At 41.9% G+C, this 20,131-nt stretch overlaps 1 protein-coding gene across 1 annotated transcript; it reads right to left on the reverse strand.

Annotated features, from left to right (window-relative positions):
* Nucleotides 1–3,601: 3,601 nt before the first annotated feature.
* On the reverse strand, nt 3,602–17,732 carry RRAGC (Ras related GTP binding C). The gene is made up of 7 exons (XM_069549379.1): nt 17,363–17,732; nt 15,438–15,641; nt 14,281–14,480; nt 11,689–11,803; nt 10,591–10,733; nt 8,762–8,910; nt 3,602–4,777 (listed from the first exon to the last, which is right to left on the reverse strand). The coding sequence occupies exons 1-7, from the start codon at nt 17,597–17,599 to the stop codon at nt 4,626–4,628; spliced, it is 1,200 nt and encodes a 399-aa protein (XP_069405480.1). The 5' UTR covers nt 17,600–17,732; the 3' UTR covers nt 3,602–4,625.
* Between the last annotated feature and the right edge of the window lie 2,399 nt (nt 17,733–20,131).

Here is a 20,131-nt window from a genome sequence, read left to right on the forward strand (position 1 = left end):
GGTGAGCAAATCATTCTGCCTGCTATAGGCATAAGGACAGCATGCTCTTATTAAAGCTCCTTTGTAACCCATAATCCAGTGAAGAAAAGGATGTTATGACCTTCATCCTATCCAACCCCTTGTTAAAAAGCTGATAATGAACAGAAAAAGTGAAAATCACAAACTACTTCCCCTCCAGCACAGTGTCTCAAATCAGCACGGAGTATGATTTCAGGGGAAATAACTTCAGCAATCCTTTGACTCTCTAAGTTAGGTGTACACTTGGGTGATACAGGCAATTGAGAAACTTTCAGAACAGAGCCAACTTCTGGGAGCCTGAAAGCTTGAGTTTAAATGATACAACACCGCCACCTAGAGGTCAAGCAATGAGGAATTGGACACTGTAGCCAAAACCGGTAAAAAGCTAGACAAGCTTACTGCCCAGCCAGGGAAAGCATCATTGCCTTCACATCAAAGCCACAATGAGAGACATTTAAATGAGTCTGGGTTTTCCTCAACATATGGGATATTGGAGAAATTCTACACAGTAGAAAATATACTCCCCCCATCACTCCCTACAAAGACAGGTGCTGAGCAAGTCACCAAAAAAGGGGACAGAGAACAAACCCACCCATGTCAAGGCTCAGTGGTTAGAGGGCTTTTGCAGAAGTTAGGACATTTAAGTTGACCTTGGTAGGATGAATAGAATTTCTGTATGCCAAGGGAAGCAGATTCCGAGCTGAAGGAACAGCATGAACTACTAATTTCAATTATGAAAATATACAAGATTTACTCATCACCAGTTCATTACAGGTTATATTAAGCCACTTGGAAAATGGAATAAAAAATCACATTTCCAATCCCACAGAAAACATGCCAGTAAAGTGTCCTTCTGTGTATTTAACATGCCTTTCTTATGCCTTTCTATCTGCAGCCCAATGAACTATAGCCTGCCAGGCTCCTCTGTCCATGGGATTCTCCAGGCAAAAATACCAAAGAGGGTGGCCATTTCCTCGAGAGGATCTTCCCAACCTAGGGATTGAACCCGAGTCTCCTGGACTGGCAGGCAGGTTCTTTACCACTGAGCCACCTGTGAAGCCCGTGCTCTTGAAAAGGCATTCCTTAAAACAATCAAACTTAGGGACACGGGCTATAAACCAAGGTAATCAGACTTCTTTACTGCAGGTCTTCTCAAAGAATTTAGTATTTTACTGTACATAGGAAATCTCCGAGAACTACAGAATGCAGTTTCCAAACCTTACAGAATTTGTATTCTGCACAATTTTCCATGAGCAAACCCTCCCTCCCTATGAAGTGAGGCAAACTGATGGTTGAAGGATGCGGGTTCTAGAATCAAACTGCATGGACCACCACACCTCCACAGGGCTGTTTCCCCATTTGCAAATAGAACTAGAGGACCTACCTCGCCAGGTACTGTGAAGATTACATGAGGTAATACACACAAACACCTGAAATGATTAGTAGTTGCTACCCCTTCATGTCCCTCCCTCCATGCTCTTTATGGCTAGACCCTCAGCTCCACAGGACCAGTTCAAGCACTGCTAATGGAAATACACTCCAGCTTTGCCCAGCTGCCGCCTACAGTCCCTTGGAAGACTGTGTTCCTTCAAGGTCTCTGGGAGACAAAGGGGGAATGTTTCAAGTTACTTTGGTAGCTTAGATGAAAAATAACAATATTCACTAATTAACCTCTTCTGGATATAACTCCAAGAGCTGTCAGCATTTGCAAAACAGGACTGATACAGAACCTTAACAAAGCCCACGAATTACACACATTAAGCTTGTGAAAATCATTTTATCTTTCAAGTCATTTGTTTCTGTGTGTATACACAGAACCCTAAATGTAGGAGGTAAATATATACAATTCCAAATACCTTGAACATTCGGTTATTGAGATATTACATAAGTGTCTGTACACATATGCACATGTATGTATGAATGAGTGCGTGTACAGGAGAGGCAGCGTTATGTGAAACAGTTCCAACACCCTGCTGCAGAAGATGATAAGGTATGCTTCCACCATCTCTGCCAGCTGTCTGAGGTAGCCTGGTACATACAAACATCCATGGAGATGCAAAGCATTTCAGGCAAATCCTTAAGTTTTCTGACTTTTGTTTCCTTTTCCCTGAGTCTGTTTCACCATTTTCCACTTGTTCTCCTTATCACTCCCTGAATTTATAACTTCCCATAGTAGCAGAAAAATAGTATTTTATGGGCACCCGTGTCCCTCTTGAAGCATTATCTCCACTGGTTCAACGGGAGCCTGAGGCTGAAGAAGCAGGCAGGCAGCAGAGGGCTGCCAGGTCTGGAGCACAGGCGCCCCTTCACCACTAACTAGATCTGTGACTGAGCTGCCACCTGGCTTACTCCGAACAGCAGAGTACACACCTGCTGCTCTGGTGGTGATTAACGACGTCCCTTTTGCTCTCAACAGTACCCTGGATTGAGAGTTTAAGTTACAATGGTCATCCCACCTATTACCCTAGACAGGGCTCTTTATTCCTCTGGATTTCAATCTCCATAATTTAAAAATGGATATAGGATTAGATAGCACTTTAAGGGCTTTTTTGTTTTAACCTGTTTTTGTGATTTCCATTTTTTTAAATAGCCCAATCACAAAATTAAAGATCTTTCAACCTCTACCTACCTACCTCCTAATATACATATTTTCCCCAACCGAGATCCAACCTAACTATGCAAGCGAAACAGACATTTAAGGGTCAATAATGAATATCTCTGGAGAAGGAAATGGCAACCCACTCCAGTATTCTTGCCTACAGAATCCAGGGATGGGGGAGCCTGGTGGGCTGCCGTCTATGGGGTTGCAGAGTCGGACACAACTGAAGCGATTTAGCAGCCATGAGTATCTCAGAAACTGGAAGAAATGAAAACTAAACTGAAATCAATACATATTTTGTAAAATGTGTTCTATGCTTCCTGGCTTAGATATGACACATCAAATATGTGAGGCCCTGGATAGTCCCCACCATGAACCACCACAACCAAAAGACCCATCTTTACCTCAGTTTAGATCTCCTAAACAGAAATGGGCAAGAGAGAGATGCCCGGACACAAGGCATGAAATTCCTGCACCAGGACAGAACTTTAAGTCCTGAAACATAACCAGCATCTTAACCATACAAGGCAGCAAAAGAAGAAATGGATTATAAAATCACAGTGGGACAAGCCAATGTTCCATTGCCCCAACCCTCCATATCTTATGCAAATAAAAAACTGATTCTGGAGTAAATACATTTATTGATACCCATTTTATATAGTTCAATGAAATAACCTATAAATATAAAAGCATTTTTCTTTTGGATATCACTATGGTCCATGTAAATACTCATCAGTCGGAATCATCTGCAGGAAGCCCTCCAAGTCACACAGCTGGGTTTACAGACCTGAATACACATATTTCATGTAACAGTGGTACTTATGTCCTCAAGCGGTCCAGTGGCTTTGGAATATATGACAACTGGGCATGTGGAGTAAAAGTAATGTGTAAGTTTAAGTCAATGGAAAGGGTATCAACTTTCAACAAAACAACCAATTATAAATCAATATCCTAGGTGAAGAAAGTACCACAGTTGACACTTGGTGTCGGAACACTGGAGACGAAGTATGTTTAATGACACATGTCGTGGTGCCGTACGCTCTCAACCCCCAGTGGACAGTCCACCAGTGCCTTTGGGTCATTCAGGGGCAACAAAACAGCAATTCTTAACAGAATCTCAACAGCTTAGAATAAAAGGTACGTGGAGACTGGTATCAAGTTTAAAGAAAAATGAGCTAAATATTTCAATGACATGATGAGTTTTTCTCCTAAGAGGAGGAAGAGATTACGGGGAAAACAACTTTTTTAATTCCCTTTTTTTTCAAGCAGTGATCAGAATCATTTATCAAATGTGAGGGAAGGAACCCAGGTATCTGGTATCCAAAACACAGGTGCAAAGATCTTCTGTCTCAAAGTTTGTTCCTCAACACTTCTGAAGGAACGAACGCAGCAGCCACTGTTGGAGACTTGCTCTTGACTTGATGCAGCATAAAATTTTCTCAATTCTTCAGAAACAAATACAGGAATGTCCTTTTTTGCTGCAGTCAGACCATGTGTCTTGAGTTAGCAAGCAAATGCGTTTAGAAGGTCTGAGGTGTGTAAGGTCCAAAATTGAAATCTGAGAGGCAGTGTTAGAACTTAAGCGAGGCAGGATTTTTAGAGACTATTCAAATGAGAATCTAAGTGAAGCATATAAAAATTCAGTTCTATTATTTTCAACTGGTATTTGATGGCGACATCCCCTGGTAAGGACGGGTTAACGGCTATTATCTCCAGGTCCAAGATGTCCCAACTACTTAAAGTAGGGCCCCCAAGAGGAGAAAGACACACGCTTCTGTGGTCTCTGGAATTCTTTTTTGCCTTTTTTTTTTTTTTAAAGAAACAGTAGCTTCAGTTGCACACCACTGGCTGAAGGTGTCTGCATCCAAATGAGAAACTCTACCCCTTGTCTCTAGTGGGACAGGCACCAGGTTCTCACAAGCGGCAACTCCCATGTCCTGCAGTACGTGGCATCTGACCCTGGAGTGAAGAATAAGCTGGCACAGAGCCCCGATCACTGGCATCCAGGCTAGATGGCGTTTCGTGGCGTGCCGTTGTGCGTCAACGCTTTCAGGCTGGGGGCACTGGTCTGGTGACTACAGCTCCTGTGAGAAGTCACACCCACCTCAAAAACCTCATGAATAGCTTTTCGGAAACAATGGAAGTTATAGTCTATTAAACCTGCAGGAGAGAAAAAGGAAGATCAGGCACCCTGAATGTCAACTATCTGCTAGGAAACATTTGGTGACAGAAAGAAATAATTGGTATGTATTTTAAAACATATATCCAATTGAGAAATTCTCTACAATGGAAGCATGATAAAGCATATGCCCTAGTTACTAACACTGATTACCTCTGGGCCTGGGAATGAAGAGGGTAAATAAAAAAGCAATTAGGAAGACAAATTTGCTAAGGAAATTTACAATGAACTCTATAAAGTGAAAGTAAAATACTTCGATACATCAAGTTTTTCCTTTTACAAGTCTCTGGGGCAGGCAAAGAAAAGCTGAAGGAAACAGTTGGAACAAGAGTTACACAAACTGCTCAGTAGAGCCATGGGGATGGGAGGTTATCAAGAAGGCCCACAGGGCAGAGCCTCAGGAAGCCAGCTCCCCAACCTCAGAGGGGAGGGAGGGCAACTCTGTCCTTTTCTGCTTATGAACGGGCTTCCAAATCAAATTTTAGTCAAAGGGTTCCTTGTAGGTACATATGGACATGTGACCAATTCCAGCCACCAAGAAAAGTGCAAGTGTGTAAAGACTTCCATGGAGTCTCCTTAAAAGGAAGACCTCCCTATTCCTCCCTCAATCCTCCTTAGTGCCCAGAATTTGGAGGAGATTGCTGGAGATCCAGAAGTCCTTCCGCATCATGAGAAGAACTTGAAACTAGCAGCTAGTACTGAGAACAGCAGAGCTGAAAGAGAAGCACCTAGGTCCTCGAGGATACCGTGACACAAAGACAACACACAAGAAACAAACCACAAGATCTGATGCCAAAGTGCCTACAGATGGGGAAGCAGCCAAAGGTGGGAGGGTCAAGTGCAAGGCAAAGGCAGCCAAGAAAACTTCAGGGTGCAGAGAAGACTCTGAGGATACGGGCAAGATTTTAATAGGCAGGGAAGAGGAGCAAAATCATAAGAAAACAGCAGGGAGTTGGCACTGCGAACGCAGCACACAGGTGGAAGACAGGAAAGAAGCTGGTCTGGCTGGAGACGGGAGCGGACGATTCTTGGGAGCAGTACTGGGAACGAGTCTGAAGAAGCAGGTTAGAGTCAAATTAAGGAGTTCCTTCACATTCAGAAAAAAATAAAGGTTTTGATAAGTTCAACTACAATAAAATTGAGTTCTCTGCAAATGGTGAAATTAAACTGACAATCAAGGAAACCTGAACAATGTGTGGATATGTGATGATGATATGAAATCACTGTTAGTTTTTTTTTCTTTTAACATCTATTAATGGTGATACCATCACGCTTTAAAAAGAGCACTATTATTTAGAGATACCTGCTGAAATCTCTACAGACAAAATGATTTCATGTCAGAGATTTGCTTCAAAATAACCCAGTAAGAGAAAAGGTATAGAGATGAAATAAGAATGGCTATGATTTTGATAGTTGTTCATTCTGGGTGACAGATAAGAAGGGCTTCCTTACATTATTTTCTCTACTCTTTTATGTTTGACAGTTTCCACAACAAAGGATTTTTTTAAAATGAAGATATACAGGAAACAAAAGACTGACCATGTGTTCACGCAGGGACAGGTACATGGAATCGCCGTGCTGCTCAACTTCTGTGTTTACTTGAAAATTTCCAGGAACCAAAAGTTTTTAAAAATTTTTAAAGATTAGAATGGAAAAAGATAAGAAACTCCTGAGGCACAAAAAAGATAAAAGCATAGGAACAAATAAATCACTAGAGAAGCCGAAACAGACATGACAGAGCGCCTACAAAGAGAAAGACACTGGCTCTAAGCAGTAACTGGAGAAATAAAAAGGAGACCCCAACGAGACATTGCTTCGCACCTGCCAGACTGACAACCACTGAACAATCCGACAACATTAAACATGAGCAAGGACGTGAAGCGACAGAAACGCCCACAAAGCTCTGTCTGGGGTGAAAACTATAAAGCCACTTTGGAAAGCAATTCAACAATGCCTAGTAAAACTGACATGAACTTGAGCAGGGGACACGAACTTGGGAAAATTTGGGGAGATGGTGAGGGAGACACAGGCCTGAGGGGCTGCAGTCCATGGGGCCACAAAGAGTCGGACTGGGCAACTGACTGAACAACAGTAAAACCGAATACATATGCCCTCCATAAATTTCACTCCTAAATACTCACTATTCTAGAGAAATTCTCTGTATGTGCAAAGGCAAACTTGTTCATTAATTTCTTGCAGAACTATCTGTAATCTTAAAAATCATCTAAACATACAGTAAGAAGAATATGAACTGTGATATACACATTTCACAGACAGTGACAAATGAGCTGAAGCAACATGCTATTGATATGGATAAACCTCAAAACCAATCTTGAATGAAGAGAAGCAAGCAAGTTGCAGAAGATGACTTACATTTTGACATGGTTTACACAAAGATACATAATACCCTATATAGTTTAAGGATAGATAAGAACTAAAAGACTAATTCAGACACAGGAAAAAGAAAACACTACATTCAACAGAGCACAAGAGAGGGTTTCAACTGAGAAATACACAAAACACAAACATGTATCGGTCACGTTTCAAATCTTAAGCTCAAAGGGGAATATATACATTTTCGTTTTATCAAAAAAACTTCGTATATCTAAAATGTTTCATTAATATGAGCATCAGAGAAATAATATTAACTCATTCAATATTAATTAATATCACAAACCCAGACAGAAAAAAAGGAACTTGTTGCATGAGTAACAGAGCTACTCTAGGTCCTTGAGTAGTTAAATAACATGATAAAAGGAACATTCTGGAAACTAGTCTGCCCCGAGAACAAAGGACGACACAGACTGAGCCCTCAGTGTATATGCTGAAGGCAGCCCCTTAGGCCTGGATGGGCGAGGACTTGTACTGGAGACACCAACAGTGGGAAAGGATAGGAAGTTCCACAAGAAACAAACGTGAAGAGTTGGTGAAGATTCAATGGAAACCACAGAAAAGAATGGAAAAAGGAGAACAAAGAACACCCTCTGTGAGATGCTGTGCAAGGGCCTTGGAAGCAATCACACCACACGACTAGCAGACGGCACACAGCTAAGCGTGGACACCAGGAAACGGCGTAGCTAGTAGCAGAAGCAGAGCAGCCAGGAGAGTCACGAGCCGACGGGGAATAGTCACTGGTCTCTGACGTCATGGGAAGGTCAACATTTCGGTAAAGATGCCTTGCTGACAGCGCCAGACACGGGATGGAAACAGCCCCACGTCAGAGCTGGAGAGGTGAATTTTTCAGTCAACTACACGGAGATTAACCGAAGCCATAGATGTGATGTGCTCACCAGGAGAATAAGTGAAGAAATGAGCCAGAAGCCCTGGCTCCAAAGGGCACTCAGAACCGAGAAAAAGAAAAGTAGTTAGAAGAAACAGGTGGTCAGAGAAACAGACACACAAAGAACCCAAAGAGCTCTGCTTTGGGAAAGCAGAGAGAAGAGCGCTTGAAAGAGGACTGGATGACAGGGTCACATTGCTTTGGAAGGCTGAAAAGGAAAGGCCACCAAATGTGGCAAGAAGGTGACCTGGTAACTTCTCAAACCACCTCAGCAGACTGGTTCAGGTGGAAGCCAAATGGAGGCAGACAGGTAACAGAAGGATGTAAAATCAGAGGCTGGAATAAAAAATGTGATTTAAAAACCAAAGACCAAAAGAAGGCAGGAGAAAGCACGGACTGTTCATGGAAGGAAAGGCACAAAAGTAGTTGAAAACATCATGAAAGTGAAAGTGTTAGTCACTCAGTCATGTCCAATTCTTTGTGACCCGACAGCAGCCTGCAAGGCAACTCTGTCCATGGAATTCTCCAGGCAAGAATACTAGAGTGGGTTGCCATGCCCTTCTCCAGGGGATCAAACTAACTGGTAAATCCTCTAACACTGCAACAATGTTTTCTCTTGTTTTCCAGAACCTAAGAAATTATGACAAAGACCTTTATATAAAGATGGTTTTTAAAATGTCATTACCTTTCCTTTCAAAACTTTCTTCCCTAAGGATGCAAACCAGTGCCAAAAATTTAGTCACCTCCTTTAAATACAGGACAGTTGTGTTATTCAGCTTGATGATGGCCATGGACTCTTTGTCATAAGCACTTCCACTTCCATCTTCCTTTAACCTGTTTTAAAACAAAGTATCGTTCATTATAGGTTTCCCAACTCGGCATTTTGTCACATTTGCACAACAAGGCATTCTACCCAGTTTCCTAAATGTCTTTTGAGAAAACAGGCTGGCTCGACCCCAGTGGAACGGAAGCTGTGTTCAGCTGTGGGTGCCCAGCCCCTGCTGCATAATCATTCCATGTGCTCACACCACCTTGTTGACCTAGGACGCATGGAAAACAGCAGACTTCTAATTTTCCTTCACACTGATCAGTGCTGACACCCTCGGCAAATAAAGAAGGGCCTGAAATATGAAAATTGTCAGTAGTGAAAAAGGAGTGAGTACAAAAACTAAAGTAAGTGCGGTCCATCAGAGATACTGTGGAATCCTGATGCCGGCACAGTGAGCCGGACAGGGTCTGAAGGCTTTTTCATTTATCAGATTAGATTGTCAGAATTACATGGAGCCCCCTTCAAAAAAACACAAATCAAGAGCCAAGTAAGCAACAAACTGAACTTCAATAAAGCATACCAAAATTCACACACAGGTTAATAATAATGAAATAATGGCTGTTTCTTTTCTTTTTTATAATGTACTTTATTGTGTGTAATGTAGTTTACAATGTGCCTTATACTGAAAATAAAATTTACAACTAAATTTGATTCTTTTATTATAAAAAATACATTCTATTCATCTCTTTTTAAAATTAGGAATGGGAACATGAAACTTTTCTGCACGATGTACAGACAAAAATCACATTTTCACTGGGGAAAGAATAAAAACAAAGGCAAGCGTGTAATCACAAAACTGACAGGAATGGAAAACAAGAACAGACAGGTAAAGAAGAGCTAAGACCAGCGCATTCTCCTACCCCGAGGCAGCCAGAGAAAGACACTGACAAGCGAGGCAGAAAGACCAAAGTGCCGGGTAGAGAAGAGATGAAACAGGAATTCAGACTAGGTGGAACAGAGGAACAACAGATCAAGGACAGAGGTATCAAAACGCAAAGGTACTGTCAGAGCTCAGGACAGTGCTTGGGAGGGCCGACATTAATATACAAGATGAACCATCACTATTAGAGGCTGCAGAGGTTACTGGCTTTTCAAATAATTATTAGTAAATCCACCAACGTTTTCACTTGTCTTCTGGACTATTCTACAAAACTCTTTCTTTACAAATTTCTGTATAAAGTGTGGTGAATTTAAATAAAAGGTTTATATTTTAGAGACTTCTTAGCAACTGAGATGTATAGGTCAAACATTCCTTGTTTCTGTGCTCCCTGAAAGGTTAAGGACTCCTCAGTTCCACAGAACCTAAATCAAATTAGGAACCAGTACATACTCTTGTTATTCAGTGTTTTAAATAAATTAGTCTAGTTTATTGATCTAACAGTAGTGAAAAGTCTCGGTAGTGAGAAGACATAGTACAAACCCCTGAAATTAAAGCGGGTGAAACTTTCACTGATGTAAGTCTGGCACTAGCCACACCTTTTCAACTGCTCTTGTCCATCCACTCGGAAAGAGTAAGACCCAGCAGTCCACTCACAGAGAAATTATGCTCCAAACTGAAGCACTGTGGTCAGTTCCGCTTCATACAGTACTTGCTAGATGCCTCAGAAACTAATCCCCTAACAAGTCAAACTCGTGGTTTTCCACTTGTCTGAGATCTTACAAAAATATACACGAACACAACTTACCCATATATACAAGACACATCAATTACAACATCAATCATGTCACAGCAAAGTTCATATGACTGCATATCCACAGGAGAACTGTCTGTTGCAATGTAGATTTTGCTGACAACATCGAAGAGAAAAGCTTTTTCAATACCTGAATTCTTGGAAAAAACAAAATCAAGTGTTCATTTTCTACAGAATCACAATTTGTAAACTTATCAAAGATCCTGAATCATTAACATCCAAGAGCATTTTTAACGATACAACCCAATACCAAGAGTAAACAGTACTTTGCTTAGGAGACACTTCTCTTATCCAAAGAAGAAAAGTCAAATCGTTTCTCTGCTCTGATTTACTGACATAATAGCACACTCAAATTTGTTCTTCTTTCATTCTCTTTACTTAAATGAATTATTTTCTAAGCCACCACCAAAAAACAAACAAAATCCTCCAAAAATCAAGCCAAGCTACATTTCTGATAATCCTTTTCTTGACAATAATCAATCTCTGATTCAAATGATCCTGCTACCAGAAAGGTTTGATGTGGCACTTAGCAAACAATGTTTCACATCAACATCTAGCATAGTGCAAAAGCCCAAAGAATCGGGGATCACGACACACTGAGTCCTTCAAAGCAGTGTTTGGAAAACACAGTCGCTGAATGCTAAACTGATGGGAAGAATATCCTTTTTAATTAAGCTGAATCCTCAAAATAAGAAATGTGAAATATGACACAGATTATAGTTAACAAGGATCAATTTTTCAGTGTGACCTCCAATAAACCAGAGATTAAACTGAGTCTAATTCCCAACACCCAGTATATCCTAGTTTCTACTCTTCCTTCAGGAATAAAAGATCACGAAGATATTTTTAATGAAGAAAAGCATGAGAAAATTTTTCACCAGAGCCTTTTAAGACAAAAAAAGGTAAGTATTAAGGAAAATTTCAGAAAATAGCACAAGCCATTTTTTTTAATGTTTTTATTATTTATTTAATATTTAACTGTGTGTCTTTAAGCTTGACTCAGATTAATTCAAGGCATTTTGGGGAGAATTTGATAATACAAATATATTCAACAAAAACCAGAAACAACACTGAATTAAATAGCACACTTACTGATATAAAGATATTTAATAGGTTTTCCAAGGTCGGTAGCTGTGGGATAAGTTTCTGCACCACCTTACTGAAGGCTTCAAATATTGAATGGTCATAGATACTAGTCAAATAAAAGCTGAAAGACATAACATAGTTTGATTAATTTGAAAAATATCTTAAAAGTCCAACAACAATTAATCACAATACATAAAATTTTTAAGTTTCTTCACATTTGATTTTAGTACGTTCAAATAAAGCCTATTTTGTGCACCATCTCCCTCACTCAAGATGACACATGCAATTTCCCCACCTGGCTTGTAGCTCTCCATCCCTTTAATACATTTACACAGAGGGCAACTGAGGGAGTACTAGGAAAACATTTTCAGATACGGAAACCTGAACATTCACCTAAGTCCTTGCAATCTGACCCAAAAAGCTTGGGTTCTTAAGCCCACAACTGACCAAAAAAATAAGAGAAAGCTCAGAGGAGACAGGTGACATTTATTAAATAAGAACACAGTACAGGTTTCTGCTAAAAAGTTACCTCCTCAGAAAGTTCCTTCCTAACCCCACCTAAAATGGTACTTCTGTCCCCTCTGCTTTCAACCTCTTCCCCCTTTGTTTTCCTGCATAGCACTGATGAGTACTTAAAATTACACTATATGTTTATTTATGTGCTTTTGAGCCGTCTCCTTCATCAGAATGTAAGCTCCATGAGAATAGAGGCCGTCAGCCTTGCTCACAGCTACGTGCCCACTGCCCTATAGAGTATTCATGAATATTTGTTGAGTAAAAAAATGAATAAAACTGGCACTTAGAATTTATGTAAATAACATGCTAAGGAAGATGAGAGCAGGAGCTCTAGAGAGAAGGCGCAGCTATCTGGGGGCCCAAAAAGATACACAAGGAAGTAAATTTGTAGATTTAACAAAACACATACTTGAGAGAGAGAGAGAGGCTTTTAACAATTTAAACAGTGTGGTCAACTATACCTGCTTTTTCACTCAGGAAGTATACTCTTAGTTACACAGCTGTATCCATTACGTAATTATAAACACAGATAACAAAGTCAGACACACCGAACTGTTTATATCACACTTTTTATCAAAATTCAAAGATACTTTCAAAGAGTGCACCTAAGAACCTAACTTAGATGGGGCTCTAATCTAGATGTTAGAACAATGGAAGAGGTAAGACCAAGATTGTCCCCCCCACAGGCACTAAGGTAAAGGTATATTTTAGGCTAGCAATGTAAGAAGGCCCTGCAGGAACTGTGAGATTTGGAGGTGGATGGGGACAGGAAGAACCTCCAAAAGCACAGGGCATTCTAGGAAGCTGAGTTTCTGGAAACTGGAAATGAAAAGAACCTCATCCATAGATCTGCTAGTAATTAATAAAAGTTTAATGCTGTTAACAAGGCCCAGGGCCCCACAGAGAACTGGAAAAAGTGATAGTGTATACCACTGAAGTGGGTGCTCTGGAAAGGGACACTGACATGGTGCTAAGAGGATCAGAAGGGTTCTTATGGGTCCTGGAGAACACAGGACAATCATGGCTTAAAACCCATCATTCATGGTAGAAAAATAAGACTGAGGCGTTTTATTGGAATATACTTTCACTTTCTCGTACAAATACTGAATTTTTTTAAAAACATGAATTACTTGCACTTATTTTAATCCAGGCTAAAGGTCAATGGGACTTTATGTGGTTTCTTAGGAGAGTAACAAAAAGATCTTATAGCCGGAGGCCCTAGGGAATATTACGGTAAGGATAGGGGCTGGCTTGAGGCTAGAGGGAAGTCATTATAACAAGGCAAGGATAAGGAAATAGCTACGGTTGTCTCTCTGCTGCTTCCCCTTTAAGTTGTTTGTACCATCAAAAGAACATTTTTGGGGGTACTTTTTATTACTCATTTCTACCTAAACCATAAAAAAAGATGCAGGAAATAATTCTCACATATTTTTAAAATACAAGCATACAAACCACTGAGTTTATCTAGTAGGTATTCTTTAATATTAATTTTGCAATGAAAATTACAAATCAGCAGTTCTTTAACTTGATAGCAACCCTAAGCAGATTTAATGGATACAATCACTTCACCCAATTTTTAGAGGTTTATAAAAGCATAAAGTGTTTTAAAAAACATAAACAAGAAACATTAGAATCCAAACTTAAAATGTGCCCTCTTTAAAAGGCTCTTCTTACTGAGAAAGGTACTGTGAAAGATTAAGCTACAGAGTTCTACAACAAATGTGAGATTCCTTGAACTGAGGTGGGGAGGGGGGGGAATGTAACCAAGAGAGGGGAATCCCAAAGCAGATTTGATGCCATGAGGCAACAGCCTGACTCCAGTCTCTTGAGATGAATTTGTAAACACACCTACAGAAACAGACCTCGCATGACTTCAACCTCTGGGAATATGCAAAAAAGCAGGGGAAGTAACTTCTCAGTAACATCAGGCTCCCAAAACTGCTTGAATTCAACAAAGATCAAAAACATTACACATTTGGGAAGGGTATACCAGTAACAGAGAGCTACGTGTTTGTAATGACAGAGATGGGAATACATTTACACACTTTTCAGGGCTCCCATATCAAACACACAGGTTGTTACCTAAGGTGGAGTTTTTCTAGCCCAGCATCTGCAAGGTCATCATTGGCCCTTTGATGAATGTCCCTCTGTGTTTCTATTTTGTGATCATCAGACAGACCATCAACTTTGTGAATAAAAACCTCAAAATTCATGTCTGGGTTAACTTTGTAGGCTTTAGAAACAGTAATGTGAAGTCTTGTTAAAGCCTCCATGTAGTCATCCTGTAAGTCAGAACAAAATATTTTTTAAAAAGAAATCTTACGTTAGGAAAGCCTCAAACCACCTCTTTCCCCAACCACAGAATATATATATTACCCTAATCATTCATAAGTATTCAAACAACTACATTAACTTATACCACTAAATAGATCTTCAATCTCTCTTGTTAAGAATTCAACTACCAAGTTAATGCTTGTAATTTTTAATACTGATAAGAAAAGGAAATGGAAATGGACACTTATTCCCAATAAAAAATTTTTTAAGTAATCCCAGCTCTGCCATTTATTAGATGTGTGACTCTAAGCAGATTGCTTAAATTCTGTGATCTCAGTTTACTCAGCCATAGAATTGTAGTTACAATACCTACCTTACAGCACTGTGAAGAAGAAATTAAATTAGGTCATACATATGAACGCACTCATAACAGAGTCTGTACCTCAGAACTCATTCCTAGCTAATGCTTAAGCTTAGAAAAAAATTAAGATTCTTAAGGATAGAGACATGTCCCATTTATCTGAGTGTCTGCCACATGCTAGGCCCTCAATAAGTGCTAGCTGAGCTAAAATGAATTTGGACAACTAAAGAAACTATTCACTTAATATTTACTGACTCAGTTCTCACATTCCTCATTACAGACACTGATAAGACCTTTTCAGTGGGTGACAACATTACAACAGTTAATAAAAATATAGCAATATCTACTATTAACAAAAATGGAACACTGCTCACTAACTAGAACTCAGAGATATAAACCCTATCTCCTAGTCATCTCATATTCTGTACTTGCACAAAGGCATGCCTGCTCCTAAAGCACCTCTGCAGGTACACCTCTCAGAGTTAGGAAATCTAGTGGCAAAGAAACAAACTGCAAGAAGCACATGACAAGATAAACAACTTTCCTTTGTTCCTACATCTTCCGCCATCAGAGAAGAAAAGTAAACATCGTCATGTCCAACTACCTGTGCATCAATGACGTATATCAACGCTCCCGTTCCCCTGAAGATCATCTCGTAGTCAAAAGTTGGGTCAAAAAAGTCCATTTGCCCAGGAAAATCCCATATTTGGAAATTCACAAAGGAGCTATTAGAAATGTCATCTTTGTAAATCTTGTTGGTACTTTCCAAAAAGAGGGTCTCATTGGGTGACATTTTATGAAACACCACCTGTTAAAAGAAAAAAGGACAATTTAATGACTATTCCACTTTTTATTTAAAATAAGTACAAAACTCCACCCAGAATTAACATAAAGAATGTGACCCTACAGCAAAAATTTTAAGAGAGATGAAAAGTGAATGGTATATCCATTGGTACTCACTATCCTCTAACTTGTAACAGAACAGAAAATACCAAATTACTAAAACCAAATCACCCAGAAAAGCTAAAACTTTTCTATTTTCTCTGTCTGTATACAATACTAGCAGTAGCAATGTCTCTCCTCAGTCTTTTTTTTTCTCCTCGTTGTATAAATTCTGCCAAAATCTGCTCTAAGATTATGAAAATTTATAGCTAAAGTTTAAGTAGTTTTGTTCATTAAAATTTTATCAGAATGCCCACATCAGGCTCTAACAAACAATTAGAAAAAAAACTGACTGGACTCTGTCCTTCATGGGTTTGCAGTCTTGTGGAAGAAATAAAATAAAGGCAAATTATACCAAATAGGAAAAGGCATATTGGTAGAGAAGGAATATTCATGAGGAGGGGAAGAATGGGACTTGACAAGGAAAAGACAGCTCCCATGAGGAAAAAAAAAAGGTAAACGCAATTGTTAATCACAATTATCACAATCCACACAATTCCAACACAAAACGAATTTCCCTCTCTCTACTCGCTGGATGGGAAAAATGGATAGTTACTCCTGAGGTTTAGACGGTGAGTAACACTGTAACGAATCAAAACCAGTTTGCTAAAAACCTGCCATCAATGTACTCAGATTTTGCTGTAACGGTGAAAAGATAATAAAACATAGTAATCCCGTAAATTTGGAAGGCTACTTTTTAAAATTATCATGTCTACAGAATATCACGCAGAGATTTATTTTGGAGAGATCTTTGCCACAGAATGAAAAGCGCAAAAAGCCAGGGATCTGGCATTTTATCGCCAGCTCACCTTGTGTTTAAGAGGAATGGCTGATGAGGTGGTCAACCCTGCCTCTATTCCCCCTTACTAAAAAAGCGAATAGCCCTCCATCCTCTCCTGCCATTTCCCAAGTAAAGGCACATGTACAAAGGTCTGTAAATATTCTCCAGGTCTCAAGACTTTTGTAGCTACACACACACAGAGGGGAAATCACTACTAATTATACTCACCGGGCTAAAAGTACTAAAACAGGTGGAAGAACAGCCCCCATTCCCACTAAGGAATGTCACAGTGAAGTCTCCTTCGTACTAGCAACAAGAGCAGGCATTACAAACACCAAGGAGTTAGTCACAACTCTTTCTGACGCTGCTCCCTGGGGCTCACCTGGGAAGCCCTGCAAACTCAGGTCACCTGAAGTGAGAGGCGCACACACAACCGGAGTCGGGTAAGGAGTGTGGGAAAGTTAGAACCGGGGAGCAAGTCTCAGTTTCATGAATGGCATGGGGGCTGGGTCCCAGGAAGTGAGGGCCCAGGAGGTGAGGCCACGGGCACCTGCCTCGCTCCGGCCACTCAGGGAGTGCGGGGATCCACTCGGCCTCGGCTGACCTGGGCGTGGACTCCGAGATCGGGGTCCCGGCGCGTACCGCGCCCGGGCTCTGCTTCCCAGAGAAGAGAAAGCGCGCTGGGACAACCCAGCCGGCCACCTCGGCCGCCGCCCTCCTCAGGGCCTCCCCTCCCGGCTGGCCCCCAGCGCCCCCAAGGAGGGGAGGGAGGGGGAGGGGCGGAGGGCCCGAACGGCCCCACTCACCTTCTGGATGGAGGACTTGCCGCTGCGCCGCAGGCCCATGAGCAGAATCCTCGGCTTGGAGCTGTCAGCGCCCCCCGGGCCACAGCCGCCTCCGGCCCCCGCCCCAACCCCGCCGCCCGCGGCTGCCGCCTCCTCTTCCTCCTCCTCCACGCCGTAGCCGAAATCCTTTGGGAACGAATCCGCCGCGCCGTAACTGCCGGCGAGGGGCGTCTCCTCCGCCCCGTACTGCAGGGACATGGTGCTGGAGCCGCCGCCGCCCGCGCCCTGACAGGCCAGGCCAGGCCAAGCCAGGCCGCCGCCTCCCCAGTCCGCCGCCGCCGCTGCCGCCGCCGCCCCCGGCAGCCGCCGCCGCTGTGCGGCCCGCCCCCCGGCGCCCGGCTCTCATAGGCTCCCCGCCCGAGCCTGGCCCCTCATTGGTCGCCCCAGCTGCCACTCGGGAGCAGCAAGGTAGGTGGTGCCCGTCACGTGCCCGGAATCACCTGACTCGGAGCCGTGGAGGGGGGAGGAGGAGTCACGAGGAGGGTAGCCGGGCCGAGCCCTCTGCCCTCCGCCCCAGCCCGCACCTCCGTCCAAGCCAGCCACGCGCCTTGCTCCTCACCGTTCTCCTGCCTTCTTCGGGACTCCGGAGGCCAACACAATGAGTGACGCTCTCTGGGCACTTGGGAGAATTGATTGTCCTCCTCCTACTATTGTGCTTGCCCAACCAATACTTACTGATGCCCGCGAAGTCCTGGGGCAGAAGGGGCACAAAACTGGAACTACCTTGGACCCTGCCTGCCCTCAAGTTGCCCCAAGGTTAATGGAGATCGGACCTCTGAGTAAGTAGCTTCTGTATGAGATAGAAGTGGGAAGGTCAAAGGTGCAGATAGAAATGCTCAGCATGGGTGGGTGAGAGCATCTCTAAGGAGCTGGCGTCTGAACAGGTCTGGAAGGATGGCATTGGTTGAGGTGTTCAAAGGTAGAGAGGAGGAGCTAGCCAGAGGGCAAAACCTCAAACGAGGCAGAGTCATCGGTGAGATAGTTCGTTCTAGCAGGTAGCTGGCCCCTGATAGGAAAGCAAATGCTAGTAAGCTAGAATGTCTTACCCACTTTCTTCAGCAAATCACTGACAATGAATACTGCTACTGTTTGACTTATCAGGATCTGACGACGACTCCTCCCCACCCAGTATCTACTTCTGTAGTAATTCCATCACCCCATGAAACATTGCATCTTGTGTGATCTCCTTCAGATCAGAGACCAAAGGCATTAATAATGAAAGCTGACCAGAACAAATGCTTGTCACCAAAATATGGGAAAGCTAGAGGAATTTTACTCTTCACAGGGCGGCTTTAGAATTAGAAATTTAACCAATTTCCTCCTCCGGGGTCCTCCTCTTAAAGGGGACATGGGTGGTGATATTGATCTTTCAAGGAAACTTTCTTGATTATGAAGGGAAAGCAGGTATGCACATCTAGAAGTTGGTTTTGTCTGAATCTCAAAATTAAAGGTAGGACATCCTTAGAGGTCATCTAGGGCAACCTCTCACCTAAAAAGAATCTACTGTACAACGTCTCTGACGCTGCATGAAAGACTTGCAGCATACATTTCAGTAGAGCCCAGGGAAGAGAGCTCACTATCTCAGTAGGAAACAATTCCACCGTAGTAAAACTTGGCTTAGAAGTCTCTTATTCAGGCCAAAAATCACACTCCTTGGAGCTTATACACCACAGTCTATTAGCAGTGGTCATCTTTTTTATGACAGCACCTCAGATACTGGATTACAGTTTTCATTACCCACTGTCTTCTCTGTTCCACATTAAACATACTTCAGCCCAGCCTTCTACAGTAATGTCCAATAGCACTTCGTGTGATGACAGAAATGTTCCACATCTATACTGCTCAACATAGTAGCCAGTGTGGATTGAGCACTTAAATTGCTGCTTGTGTGACTCAGGAACTGAATTTTTAATTTTACTTGCCAGATGTGGCTAGCAGCCACCATGTTGGACAATACAGCTTTGTGGTTTCAAATGTACTCTCCACATTTATATGCAATTGAGCTTGTCAACATCCATCAAATGTCTGACACCTACAACACAATAAGGACCAATAGAGCCTTCAGGGTGATTGTTTAGCACCTGGACAGTATTTCTATTAGTGCTTTCCAGAATGGAATTTTTTAAAAAATATACAGACCGTAAGTGGTTCACACTAACAGTGACTGGAACCAGTACTTTGTCAGCAATCCCTAAGTGCCTAAACTTGTACAGCTGCATTTTTAACCTCAATGTAAGACTTGATATTTCAACTTTTTCATTTAGGCCGTGAAGTTTAGGCATTCCCAAGTTGTGAATCATTTTCAAGCTCATCTCAGTATCGTCTACCAACCAGCCCTTCCAACTCTGTGGCAAACAGAGAATTAGCATTACTACCATCTGACCCATATGTAGTCCTTTACAATTTGCAAGGTACTTTTTACATCCATTATATTTAATTTAATCCTTATAACACCTTGTGAGATAGGCAAGATGTGAAATCTACATCTTACAGATAAGGCAGCTGCAACAGCAGGAACTCAACAGATCGGATCCTTTTTTTACTCCATTGAGCATCATGTATACTGTCTTCATCCAGATCCTTGATAGAAATGTTGAAGAGGACCTGCAGAGGCCAGGCTCACCCTGAATTCTTACATAGCACTGACTGATACAGCAGTGTAAGCATGTCATTTCCCCCCAAAAGTCTGATTATCCAACTCACAGGTTGCCATTTTTCAAAAGGATGGTA

The sequence above is a fragment of the Ovis canadensis genome, chromosome 1 (genome assembly GCF_042477335.2).
Source record: "Ovis canadensis isolate MfBH-ARS-UI-01 breed Bighorn chromosome 1, ARS-UI_OviCan_v2, whole genome shotgun sequence".
Lineage (NCBI taxonomy): Eukaryota > Metazoa > Chordata > Mammalia > Artiodactyla > Bovidae > Ovis > Ovis canadensis.